The 14,097-nt window shown below is 39.4% G+C and overlaps 3 protein-coding genes across 8 annotated transcripts in view; all 3 read left to right on the top strand.

Annotated features, from left to right (window-relative positions):
* The window catches only part of LOC122664808 (putative GEM-like protein 8), a 27,724-nt gene extending 18,165 nt beyond the window's left edge, over positions 1-9,559 (top strand). For 3 of the 6 annotated variants that reach the window (XM_043860797.1, XM_043860798.1, XM_043860789.1), the window contains exon 5: positions 9,230-9,559. In XM_043860797.1, the coding sequence (XP_043716732.1) occupies positions 9,230-9,247 (18 nt within the window). In that variant the 3' untranslated portion in view covers positions 9,248-9,559. Of the gene's footprint in view, positions 1-8,671; positions 8,947-9,073 lie in introns of all 6 variants that reach the window. The other 3 variants (XM_043860791.1, XM_043860793.1, XM_043860790.1) reach the window with 2 other exon arrangements.
* Positions 1-10,201, top strand: part of LOC122664810 (putative GEM-like protein 8) — a 58,293-nt gene extending 48,092 nt beyond the window's left edge. The window contains exon 7 of the mRNA XM_043860806.1: positions 9,716-10,201. The gene's annotated coding sequence lies outside the window, so the exon portion shown is untranslated. The remainder of the gene's footprint in view (positions 1-9,715) is intronic.
* Positions 7,843-14,097, top strand: part of LOC122664811 (putative GEM-like protein 8) — a 12,370-nt gene continuing 6,115 nt past the window's right edge. Inside the window, exon 1 of the mRNA XM_043860807.1 lies at positions 7,843-8,183. Coding sequence (XP_043716742.1) covers positions 8,027-8,183 — 157 coding nt within the window. The 5' untranslated portion in view covers positions 7,843-8,026. The remainder of the gene's footprint in view (positions 8,184-14,097) is intronic.

The raw sequence follows: 14,097 nt of genomic DNA on the forward strand, positions 1-14,097 counted from the left end.
TCACCGGATTATTATAATTTTCAGTGTGACACTTGATTTGCTTTGGGCTATGCTTTTATGTTTTAGCAAGAAATCAGAAAGTTAGATTGCCAACACAAAAAGCTTCACTGCCCACATCAGAGACACAAGCAGCAAAAGATAAAGGAAAAATAATATATGATAATCATGCCAACAGAACAAATCTAATGATCCATTACTGTTCCTTCTAAGAATGTTAGAATGGATGATTTTGATTCTACGGTCAGTGAAGTTAGTCTCACAAATGTGTGAGATCTAGATCGATAAATCACTTGATCTGGACCATATGAAATTATGTTAATAGTCATTTGGTGCTTCTATGGATTATGTGATTTCTAAGCGGACAAGGCTGACTCAGTACCTCACAATCAGGGGGGACAAATTTCTTATCCTTGAAAGTTGTCATTGTTGACCCAACCACCTGTGATCTCCAATTGAAAATGTAATTATTTCCTTTATATTGTCTGCAAGATACTATAGATATAAATATGAGTTTTTATAGTAACTTCTTGGTAACTGGTTTTTTGGGGTACACAAACCATAAGAAATAAACAAGAATACAAAGTTTGTATTCTTTTCACTATTATAAGAACATTTGAGTACTACTGAAGAAAGATATTCAGCTCATATATGAGGATGTTTACTCAAAGTTGTATGTTTAGTTGCACAGTTAATTCTAATATTACAAACAGATGTAAATAAGAAGTGATTGTTTCATTTGATTGAGGCCTTCCTAGGTTTAAATTCTATCACAACAATTGATATTATTTAACTAGAATAACCAATATCTTCCTTTAAAAAAATTAAAAAAAAAAATGTTATTCTTAGGGAGATTGACAAAGAATACAGAGACTTTTCCAAGTTCTTTGAAAAGTCATGGAAGGACACAACAGCCACTAGAAGCTTTTCTTTTTTGTATCTCTGTGCCTATATTCCTGTTGGTGAGCCATGGATTACACTGCAGAAGAAAGGTATGATTAACCACCCAACTTTGTTCCTTCAAATACATAAAAGGACTCCAAGGTTTGAGTTCTGGTTTATGGGATTTCTAAATTACCTGAAAGTTTTCAAGTATCTTCAACAGGCCATTTCCAAATATTTAATGAGTTAGTTTTCAGCAATGATACCAAAAGGATCATAATTACCCCCATCTCCTTTGGAATCCCTTGTACGAAATGAAAAAAGGTTCACAGTTGCAGATCATGTATAAATTGAGTTAATGATGTAAGATAGCTCTACAATTCTTCACCACTAATCATAGACTTATATTGTTACACATATTCCATGCAGGATATTGTTTCATCTCTTCCAGGTTTTCTCATTATTGTAATTACAAAACATATATGTGACTGAAATTGTACCTGAAATCCCATTGGAAGTGTAAATCATTCTTGGGGGAGCATACTTTCTTGCAGGTTGATCTAGCTAAAGTACTTTTTCCGAGTAACTAGTGCCACTATAAACTTTTCTATTTTTTACTGAAGGGATTGTAGCTGAGGGCCCCTTGTCATGAGTTTGCCACAGCCCATATCAAATATGACCTATTTTCATAAGACAATGTTTTCAGTTTCACCAACCCAATAAAAGCTTCAAGCCCTACAAAATGGGATATTTGTTCTTATGTCTGGCCTATGAGAGGTACGAGGTGATGCTAATTCCATGCTTGCCAAATCATAAAATATGGGTTGCTGCCCTATCCCATTTCCACATTAGTTTTTGTCAAAGAAAAGCCTTGGGAGGGGGGGCTCTTTTGTATGTTACCTCATGTATGGATCATTTCTGATGAGGTGGACGCTGTGGAAAGAGCTGAAGCATCTTTAGTTGCCTGGCCTACTAGCCACTCCCTTCCACCTCAGGATGAGTGAAAAAAAAACCAAAACCTCTGCTTTACATATAAGCATACATGTGCATTGTCCTTGATAGAAGGCTTTTTATAATTATCTTTTCTTTCTAACCAGGTTTTGACTTCACTGTTTGTATCTTTAATAAAATTTCTAAGAAGAGTAGTGGTTGGGTTTTCTGATTGATTAGTGCAATCAGCCATAGTGATGTAATATTTAATGCTTATTTTTGTCAAATCAGTATACTATCTAGTGTGGTATTTGATCATTAGATTTTGGTTGGCAAGTGATTTTTTTTTTTTTTTTTTTGTAAAATATTAATTCTAAGCAATGTAGCTTGCAAAAATAAGGAAAGCCCATGGCTGCATCAGAGAGACAAATAGCATAAAATATGAAAATGAAAATATATGATGTTTTGTGATTGAAAAGTTCTACTTCAAGTGCAATGCTCAGTAAATGTAGCATCCCAGTATCACTGAGGAAAGACCATTTTCCTCTGTTTCTATGGATCATCATATAGTATCGAGATGTATAGTGCTGACTAAGTGGCAAGCAATAAGGCTGTCTTTTAAAGTTAGCGATGTTGAACCAACTGAAAGCTTTAGACCTAATTGGGACCTCTTCTATGGGTATTCAATTGTTACTCCTCCTAAAAATTGTTACTTTTGACCAAGAAATAACAAGAGTATCAAATGCCTACTTATGTCATTCTCCTAGAAACTTAAAAGTAGTAACAATGGTGGAAAGACTATTTCTATGCCATCAAAGATCCTATGTGAAAAGTTGTAAAATTTGGCCATTGAGATGTAAGTGGGGTCCTCTATCACATGGACTAATTCATGTTCTGCCAAATGGCAAATAGTGAAATGTCGTACTTCATTAGACATAGTGACAGGGAAGTGTTAACAAAACAGGAATTTCGTGAATGGCTTGAATGATCAATGAGATCAGTCAAGCTCTCTATTTATAATAATAATAATAAAAGAGATTACAAAGGGAAACACTGTTCACGATACTGTTCACATGAACAGTGTCACAGCCCAAATTACAATTCTACCCATGTTAAAAAGTATATAAATAAAGCATAAATAAAATACCAAAAATACCCTTATAATATCGGGTAACACATCTCAACACTCCCCCTCAAGTTGGGGCATAGATATCACACATGCCCAACTTGACTAGACTAGGATAAATCAACTTCCCACTCAACCCTTTGGTGAAGACATTAGCCAGTTGATCTCCAGACTTCACAAAAGGGATAGAAATCTGCCCACTCTCTAACTTCTCCTTGATGAAGTGTCTGTCAATCTCCACATGTTTGGTACGGTCATGCTGCACTGGATTGTGGGCAATGCTAATTGCTGCTTTGTTGTCACAGTACAACATCATCGGAAGATGAACAGAACCACGGATATCAAGGAGTAAACTCTGAAGCCACAGTAACTCACATATGCCCTGGGCCATAGCACCGAATTCAGCTTCAGCACTAGATCTTGCCACAACATTTTGCTTTTTACTCCGCCATGTGACCAGATTTCCTCCAACAAAAGTACAATAACCGGAGGTAGATTTCTTATCAGGGTTACCACCCCAGTCAGCATCCGTGTAAGCCTCAATGCGAAGATGGTCATGAGGAGACAAAAGGATCCCCTTTCCTGGAGCTGACTTCAAGTAATGGAGAATACAAAGAACAGCAGCCATGTGAGTGGAATAAGGATCATGCATGAACTGGTTCACAAGACTCACAGCAATGGCAATATCTGGTCTGGTGTGGGAGAGATAAATCAGCTTGCCCACCAATCGTTGATACCTGCCCTTATCAACAGGTTCACCATCCTTCTCTTGCAGACTGGTAGTAGCTTCCAAGGGAGTGTCATAAGGATGACAACCAAGCAAACCAGTCTCTGATATTAAATCTAGAACATACTTTCTCTAGGAGAGAAACATGCCTTTTGGAGAACGGGCAACTTTAATCCCAAGAAAATATCTTAGCTGTCCTAGATCTTTTATGTCAAATTCCCGTCCCAAGAAAGCCTGCAGGTGAGAAACTTCATCTGTATCATTACCAGTCACAACTATGTCATCAACATAAACTATGAGAAGAGTGACCTTTTCTCCCTTTCACTTGATGAACAGAGTGTGATGAGCATTACTCTGTTTGTATCCACAGGAGACCATGGCTTTATGAAACCTACCAAACCATACCCGTGGAGATTGCTTCAACACATAGAGTGCCCGTTTGAGCCTACAAACTTTCCCATGGGTCTTGTCAGAGGAAAAACCAGAGGAACATCCATATAAACCTCCTCTTCCAACTCCCCATGAAGAAATGCATTTTTTACATCCAACTGCTGTAGGTCCCAGCCAAAGTTGACAGCACAAGACAGTAAGACCTGGACAGTGTTCAACTTCGCAACAGGGGAAAATGTCTCCTGGTAGTCGATCCCATAAGTCTGAGTGAAGCCTCTGGCCACAAGCCTGGCTTTATATCTATCCACTATTCCATCTGGCTTCTGTTTGACAACAAATACCCATTTGCACCCGACTGGTTTCTTACCCGAAGGAAGAACAACTAGCTCCCAATGTCTCATTTTTAAGTAAGGCCGTTATTTCTTCCATCATGGTTGCTTTCCACTTAGGATCTGCAATCGCCTCCTACCATTTCTGAGGAATAGAAATAGAGGAAAGAGAAGAAACAAATGCACGATAGGAAGGAGATAAAGCATCATAGGAAACAACATTGGAGATGGGGTGTTGGGTGTATGACCTAAGGCCTTTATGAACAGCAATAGGTAAGTCAAGGGAGCGATCCTTACCAGATGATGTAGCAGGGTCTGGATCTGGATCAAGTGCAGACAATTGTTGAGGTGGTATGGTGGTGGTGGTAGTCTCAACTTGTCCTGTGCGCTCCCGGGTATATACCTTATCAACAGGGATTTGACTGACTGGTCTACGCTCCCCCTGAATAGGAGCCACTGTAGGAGCTGAAGTTATAGAGGGCTCCCCCTAAATAGAAGCCGGAAGAATAGCAGGCACATCTTCAAAACCCTGATCCTGCTCCCCCTGAAGAGGTGTCTGGGAATAATATGACAAGGACTCATGGAAGACAATATCCATGGAGACAAAAGTACGACGAGAAGGTGGATGGTAACACTTGTATCCTTTTTGAGTCGCAGAACAGCCCAGAAAAATACACCGAATGATCCATGGATCAAATTCAGGGCCCCACACATCAGAATGAACCAAAGCAAAAGGAGACTCACTTCTTTTATTTAATGGAGAATAATTGGAATGAGTCTGTTTGGCCAAAACACAAGCCTCACATAAAACTCATTCCTATTACAATGCTTAATCAAGCGCGGAAACAAAAGAGATAAAATACTAAGGGATGGATGACCAAGTTGACAGTGCTAGAGATGAAGGTCAGGGGACGAGGTGGACTGTAAATGATGAGCTGTAGAGGAAGCCGAATGCAAAGTAGAAGGCTGACCCGGGTCAAGTAAGTAGAGTCCACCCTGCATCTTACCACCCCCAATCGTGCGCCCCGTCTCCAGATCCTGTGTGACACAATGAGAAGGGAAAAAAGTCAGTTTGCAGTTCAGATCTCTAGTGAGACTACTAATAGAGAGAAGGTTGGTAGAAAATGATGGAACATGCAAAACAGATTTTAATGAAAGGGTAGGTGAGCAGCGTATAGAACCCGTCCCATTAATAGGAGAAAGGGAACCATTACTACTCGAACATTGTCTTTGCTAGAAGATGGAGAATAAAGATGAAATACATGGGAGGAGCCAGTCATATGGTCAGTGGCACCGGAATCTATAATCCAAGGATTTGATACGGCCGATGCACACAGACTACTGACTGGAGTACCTGAGATAAAATTAGAACCAGGAGGGGTAGCAGGTGCAGATGCCGTAGTGGAGGCAGCGGAAGAGGCCTGTAGCATGCGACGAAAAGCTAGGAGCTCATCTTGAGTTAGCCCAATGTCAGATGAAGGGGCAGCAGCAACAGTAGTAGGAGAATCAGCCATATGAGCCTTGGGCTTAAACTTCCCACGGGCTTTCTTTTCCTCAAAATCAGCAGGCTTCCCATGGAGCTTCCAACATTGAGCCTTAGTTTGATAGGGCCTGTTGCAGTGTTTACACTTGACAGGACCTTTAGGGACAGCAGTACCACCATCAGTAGTGGTAAGAGAAGGAGTACTGGAAGCAACTTGCAAGGCGGATTGATCAATAGTCGAGGAATGCAGCATAGCAGTCTGACGAGATTCCTCATTATGAACCAAGGCAAAGGCCTGCTCTAGGGATGGAAAAGGGGACTGCCCAAGTACTTGCACCCGAATAGGATCAAACTCTATATTTATTCCAGCCAAAAAATCATAGACACATATTTTGTCAAAGTGTTTGCGATAGGCAGCCAGATCAGTAACAGTAGAGGGCTGATAGTCGGAGTAATGATCTAATTGCTGCTACATGTTCTTAAGGGTAGCATAGTATTTGGAGACAGAGAGCTCCTGTTGGGTAGTGGCATTAGCCTTCTTTCTAATCTCATAGACCTTTGCATCATTCCCCATGCGACCATAAGTCTCTTTGGCACCATTCCAGATAGTATGGGTTGTGTCCAGTAGAAGAAAATTATCTGAGATATCCTTTTGCATAGAATGGATCAAGTAGGACATCACCATCACATCATTAGATAATCACTTGTTGAGCTGAGAACCCTCTTCCACAGGTTTAGTTGTTGTCCCAAGAGGATGGCCAGTGAGGCCACGGCCAGCTACTGTCAAATAGGTAGACCGAGACCACTTCAGGTAGTTAGAGCCATCAAGTTTGATTGCAAGGGGAAGAAAATCAGTCCGGGATTGGCCGAAGAAGAATCTGAACCAGTCATTGCAGCAGGTAACCAAATCTTCAATGAAGCAGCAAACAAGCAAAAAATATCCAAAAAAAAATTCTGGAATCGACCCCCAATAGAAGAGGGCTGTATTGGAGTAAAAAATCTCAGATATGTAGGCTGGGAATGATGTCGAATGAAGGCAGCAAGGGTGCCTATCAGATGCAACAGAAACCAGTAGCCCAACCCCAAGATCAATTAATGTCAGGGTTTTGAAAAAAACCCTGAGAAGAGAGATCGATAAGGGGCTGGGGTCTTCAACCAATCTGATGAAGTGAATAGGGGCTGAGAACAATATTAAATAAAGATCCCACAATAGAAGATGCAGTCGAAACAGATGTCGAGGCCTGATCTCCAAAAAAAAAATAGGAATCTTCAAGTCGCAGACAGTTCTTCAGCTCCACTCGATCCAAAAAAGAGGCATAAAAAAGGAGGTATGTTGGGGCAGCAGCTAGATCATTACGATCACCTCAGTAGTGCTGCTCTGATGGGAGAAGAAGAACCAAAAGAAAGGAAGAAAGAAGAAGGGAAGAAGCTCGATGGAGGGAAGGAGAAAAAAATCGAAGGGAGGGAGGTGGGTTTTGAAAACCTAGATCAGAGTGTATTTGGCTCTGATGCCATGTTAACAAAACAGGAATTTCGTGAATGGCTTGAATGATCAATGGGATCAGTCAAGCTCTCTATTTATAATAATAGTAATAAAAGATATTACAAAGGGAAACACTGTTCACGACACTGTTCACGTGAACAGTGTCACATCCCAAATTATAGTTCTACCCTTGTTCTAAAGTACATAAATAAAGCATAAATAAAATACCAAAAATACCCTTATAATATCGGATAACACATCTCAACAGGAAGAAAACCCTATTTTTATTTATCTAAATAACCTATATGGTCTTATCCTTCTTTTCTCCCCCACCCCCCCAAAATGGAGAAATTCTTAAGTAAGACTGGCCTTTCTAAACTCTTGGAAGGCCATCAGACTGAACAGTCAATGGTAACTTTTTCTTTTTTCTTTCTTTTTCCATATTTGTCTTTATAGATGTTGATGAGCCATAGATGACTAGACAAAAGAATGTTGTGGTTCACCATCCAATTCTGTTCCTTTAAATATACTACCAAAATGCAAGTTTTGCTTCACCACTGAAAGCCATTCGTCTTCTTCTCTGGCTGAGGAGAACATTTGGGTCTTGTAGTCTAAGATAAGAGAAAACAAGGCTCTTCAAATAGGAAGCGTGAGCAGACTGAATCTGTGTTCATCCAATATGAAGAACCAATTTCCAGATCATGTCATCGGAATTCCAGTTAACTCACTATCTTATACAGTTGAAAAATCAGCAGAAAAACCTACTACTGTATCAGAAACTGCTAGCCCATATTTTATTTCCACTCCTTCAAAGAAATCTCCCAGATCCAAACAATGTAATCTCTCTCTCTCTCTCTCTTGTATTGCATATATTCAACAGCTAATATGCTAAAACTATTAGCTATAACAAAACAATTTAAATCTTTAAGCTATGCATTAATGGTTTAGCTTTGACAATGCAGATAGAAGTTACACACTGATAGAATGGATCAACAAGCTGGGAAAAAAAGCTGACAATTTCAAACATGGAATTCGTGAGCATGGTAACTATCTTCTTGTTAAGGTTGAAGATCTATTTCTTGTTCCCATTTTCTCCCTCCCCCCCCGCCCTCTTTTTTCGGGGGTTTCTATGATAAAAACTGTTCACTGTATGAGGACTGCAGTCTTTCTTCCGAGTATCTAGTTTTTTACTAAAAATATGCTAACATGTTTTCGAAAATTTCAATACTTTTCCTCTCTAAACTAGTATTAATTACCAATTGCTATTGTTAGAATAGAATAATGAACAGTATTTAATGTTGTTCCAAATTGTTGGTTGTTACAGTTAAATTGGGGCCCAAGGTATCTGCAACTGTGAAGGGGAAGTTGAGGTTGGGTGCCAGAATTCTTAAAGAAGGTGGTGTTGAGAAGTTATTCAATCAGATCTTTAGTGTTAGAGAAGGAGAGAAGCTATTGAATGCTTCCCAATGTTATTTGTCGACAACAGCTGGTCCTATTGCAGGGCTTCTCTTAATCTCCACTGAAAATGTTGCCTTCTGCAGTGAGAGATCTCTTACATTCACTCTGCCAACACAAGAGTTGGTTAGAACACCTTACAAGGTAAATTCAGGATAGAAATTCCAGAACTTAAATGTTCTTTGAAAACATCTCTTACTCCCTCCGCCCGCTCTTTCTTTAGATGATCCTAGTGAATATTCACTCAACAGATTCACTTTATCTTAGACAGGTCATGATTCCATTAAAGAAGATAAAGGGAGCCAACCAAAGTGAAAATGTGAACAATCCAAACCAGAAGTACATACAAGTAGTTACTGTGGATAAATTTGAGTTCTGGCTTATGGGTTTTTTAAATTATCAGAAAGCTTTCAAGTATATTCAACAGGCCATCTCTCAATCTTAAGTGAGTCAGTTCTCTGTCATTATAACAAGAGAAATGACTTTTCCTCCCAGGAATTCAGCAGAGGTTAAAGTATCAATTACATATTTCTTAAAGCTTTTAATGGGTGCCAACCTTCATGGATGTGGAGAAGTTATCTTAAAGGATCTCCCAGGCGATGGTGATTCACTGTGCAAGTCTGATCTGATCTTTCAGTGCGACATAATGAAAGTTTCTGTCGTGAATTTGTTGAGACCTCCTGAAACTAGAGAGCCTTGAGTATAAGATTTGAGAGGCTAAAGAAAGGAGGAGGAATTGACCATCTCTCTATCTTCCAGAATATGAGAGATGAAAGCACAGAAGATAAACATATCTAGACCTCATGATCCAATCTTTTAGAGGAGAAGGCCATCTGAAAGCTACTCTTAATGCATTGGTGCAATTCCTTACTCTGGTTCTGGCATATCTTGAAGGCTCATAATGAAGCTAAAGTCCAGAATCCAAACCCACATCATAGCATCTGTAAGGCATGAAGATTTCAGAAGGTTTTCAATTCCCAACTAGAGAAACAACATATGGTTCTCAATAAGTGCAAAAGAGAATGGAGGTCCAATTCCAAATAATATGTGCATTCTCCATACAAATGATGGTTATTATTGGCTGCAAAGGGAAGAGATCAGCTATGTTTCACAGAGACTTGGGCAGACACAGAGGCTTGATGAGATGGAATCGTCATACGAATTTAATAGTAAAGAAGGCCAAGTTGAGTTCAGCGATTTAGCTTTGATCAAAGCCTTGATTTAAGAACCATCAAGAATCCATCCTGTATATTATTCCAGGAAACACCTCTCATTGTCGTTTCTCTTCTTGTAAATGCTAACTTTGTTCACATCAATTCATGTATAGTTTTTTATGTTTACGTTAATGAAAATGATATCTATACAAAACACAGAAAGTGTTTTGGATCTTTGGATGTAAAGAAAATACCTTTGAGTAAAGTGTGTACCTTAATCTAGTATTTGATTTCAATGATACTGCTCACCATGAATGTGTTCTGACCTATTAACCAAAGGCAAATTCAGCAACAAAATTCATTCTTATTCCGGAAACACCTTTACCAAACCGTGGAGTAGCGATCTTTTCTAGAAGAAATAGAGACCTAATTTTTATTTCCTTCTTGCCTTTGAAATTCTAGAAGATCGAACAACTAATCTATCCTAGAAGAGAAGTAATGATGCACTTTCATATGTTAGTACATTGGAGTGCGTGGAATGTTGTTGCCATTGTTGGCAATGTATTTGGTCATAGTGGTGCTGTGGCAGTAGCTATTGGTGGTTTGGAAGAGCTGAAATGGTCAAACAGTCACCTACACAGCTATAAGGGTATTTTGGTCATTTGGAAGGGTTACAAGAGTACCCGCACTTGAAGAACACCATTTAACAGCATATTAAGTCCTTATATAGTGTTTGTCAAAGGGGCGAAGTAGCAGGTGAAGGTTTAATACTGTTAAAGTTGTGATTTCACAGGTTCATGCAATGGCAGTGACTTTAAGGTCATTTTTTGAAGGCTTAGTGGAAATTTTGGGTGAAGTGGTCTTCATGAGAAATTAACTTCGTCGAGTCACGGTTCCAACGCAACTGGTCTTGCATCATTTGAGTGTTTGACAAGAAAGTTACAGTTATTTTTTTGTTGATGCGCAAAAATAGAGCAAATCTGGAATAGGAAAAAGTTTATATACTTAGCCAAAATTTTTGGCTTATTTTTAAGTGCTATATTGTAGACAGACGTTCTCCATTATTTTGTTAAAACTCCAGAATCTCCTCGAGTGTCAGATTGGTATCTTGCATCAGATTTGGTTCCTTAAAAGAAAAAGAAAGAAAAAGAAAAAAAGGAGGACATAAAGGAAATAACTAAGGTGTAGTGAAGTGTGATGTTGGCATGACATCACCCCCATTTCTTATGAAGAAAGAGAGTGTGAAAATCTCTGACGCATTATTCCTTTTGTGCACGGTTTGTCACGAAGAGTCTCTTTATTTACGGATTTGCCACTGGTTACCAATTTTTGGAGCATTCAACTTTGGAAGGCCGTATCATGGCCATCCGATGTCCAAATGGGACGAAGTTTTTTTTGAAATTGGGTATTTTTCGAGAGGAAGCCATTGGAAGGAGTTGCAGCATCGTTTGAGTATAAAAAATTGACGATATCACTGTTTTATGCTCAATGACTCCGTATTGAAGATGGTTTGAGCAGTGGAGCGTACACAGACACGACTTCTATGCATCAGAGGCTTCATGGTTGTTGGGATTACTTTGTAAGAGGTAATCTAATTCGGTAAAACCCTATTTTTGATGTTCTAGGTTGTTTGCTCTGTTGGAACCCAAGACTGTGTGAAAACCCTAATGTTAGGTCTTGTATTAGGGGGTTTTACATTCTTGTACTCTCAATTGATGGATTGTAATATCATTCAAGTTGAAGCTTAATTGGAGAAGGGGTTGTTGCCCTCGTTTGTGTTATTGCACAAACCGAAGCAAGGATTGTAGTTCCTGGGTTGTTGTTGCAGTAAAAAATTTAAGTAGCGTATTGAGTAATATACAAAACCCTGGGTACGGTATTGCTCCGTGGACGTAGACAGTTTGGCCGAACCACGTAAATTTGGTGTCTTGTCTACTTTACTTTCCATTGCATATATTGGAGTGTGTTTGATTAGCAGAGTGGGGTGCACTGTCTGGTAGACCTGGCCACACAGTGGTTGCGAGGTGGACGCGCATGTGTGTTGTGGAATTGATAATTATGGGATTGCCCCGGCCAATCAGGTTTGCTTGAAGTCTTTTGCATCGACGTCAACACATTGTTGGAATTTATGGATTATTTTTTTATGAACACTGATTCACCCCCCTCTCAGTGTCAACCTAGGATCAACAAGTGGTATCAGAGCAAGGTTACCCAGACAGAAAAGTTTGACAACTTTAGGATTGTGAACTGAGAGACTTTCAGATGGCTAGAAAAAATAAGAAGAAGTCTAAACCTGTGTTGAGTGATGATTCAACTTCAAGGGTAGTTGTCAGAAGATCAGACATGTGGTTAGTTAGTCAATCAGATACAGAGGTTAATGAACCTACATTCATTGTTTCTGATGGTTTAGAGCATCAAATTTTAGATGGTTCTTCAGAGTCTGAGGAAGAGCTTGAAGCTGTAGTTGACATGGAGGCAGAATTACTTAGTGCATTGGAAGACCTTAAGGATGTAAGGAAAAATAATAAGAAGATCACCAAGCAAGTTGAAGACCTTGATCAGAAAAATCTTGAATTACAGGCTTAGTTGGATGATCAAAATTCAGAAAAACAAAAGTGCAGAAAATTAGAAAAAGAAAATTCTGTTATGAGAGAACTTGTGTTAGAACTACGGAAGAGAAGCACACCGCCTGAAGTTGACAGAGATAACCTGCAACAAGGTGAAGTAATTTTGAGGTTGAAAGTTGAAGTCAAAGAACTCAAATTCATAGTGGAAGCGCTTGAAGGACAAATTATACAAAAAGATGAAAAGTATTGTGAACTTTTAGATGAGTGTGTAGCACTGCAAGCACAGGTGGTACAGTCACAAGAAGAGATAAGTCTATTGCATGCACAGTTGAGTTACTCCCAAACACAGGATGACAACACTCCAAATGAGATACCCCATGCTTCTTCACCCAACAAGCAAAGAAGAAAGATAAGACAACCCCAGGCTCAATGATATTATAGATCCAGATACAACAAAAGAGCCAATTGTGATAGATTTAGAAGAACTTCACATCAGAGACAAAGATGGCAGACTCCTACAGTATGGTATAGACCCACAACCAGGTTCACTCCCCACTTCCCTGGTTGGTGTTATAGTTGTGGTTCTTACGGGCACAGGATGTCAGATTGCAGATACATTATGAGGCACAGGAGGATCATAGGCAGGGACCATAGATCTCGAAGATTTTATAGGACTGTTGTATGTTACAAATGCCAGATGCTGGGACACGTGGATAGAAATTGCAAAACCAAATTGCCAGTTGTTCAGTTTCAAAGACAGAAACAACAGTTCAGAAGAGTTCCCAAGAAGACGGATAAGCAGCATAGTCAGAAATCCCAAACAGTCAAGAAGAGGATTTGGGTACAGAAGGGAAGTATAGATATTGAGCACATTTCTTTCCTTGAGCAGCCAGCCCCCAAGGCACAAGAGAAACATAATGAGAAAATGCAACAGAAGAAGATCAAGGCAATAACAAACAGAGATTGGAGAAAAAAGAACAAGTTAGTAGCAAATGACAATTCATTGGTGGCAGAGGTAGACTTCAGAAAAACAGGTACATTAGTTGGCATGGCAACAATGAAGTCTATAGTAGGAAAGCTTGGTCAGAGGCAGAGCAGACATGGTAAGAAGACAACTAAAAGGCAGTCAGAGCAGCAACATAGACAGAAGCCAAAGATAGTTGGTAAGAGAAGAACACAGATGTATAAGTAGCATTCCTCACTACTCAGTCATCACCCAAGCTGGGTGTGGGAGTGAACACATCTCCTAAGCACTAAGGTGCACTCCGGTGCACATGGAGAGGGGGAGCTTACAAAATGCCATATTAATGCCCTCAGGTGGACTCTGGTAATAGTAGTGGAGTCTTAGGTATGTAGTGCTTGGAATCATCGAGGACATCACCAGTTTAATTCCTTTATTAATTTTTTTATTTTGGATGAATCGTCATCATATGAGGTGATATATGATTATGCAGAGGAGAGAGCAAAGTTGATGAGGTGTAAGCGATGAGGTATTTTGTAGTATGTGTGCGGGAATAATATTCATGTTGATTGAATATCTAGTGATGTCATGTGTAGGAGGAGTTCCCTATCTC

The sequence above is a fragment of the Telopea speciosissima genome, chromosome 6, assembly GCF_018873765.1.
Source record: "Telopea speciosissima isolate NSW1024214 ecotype Mountain lineage chromosome 6, Tspe_v1, whole genome shotgun sequence".
Classification (NCBI taxonomy): domain Eukaryota; kingdom Viridiplantae; phylum Streptophyta; class Magnoliopsida; order Proteales; family Proteaceae; genus Telopea; species Telopea speciosissima.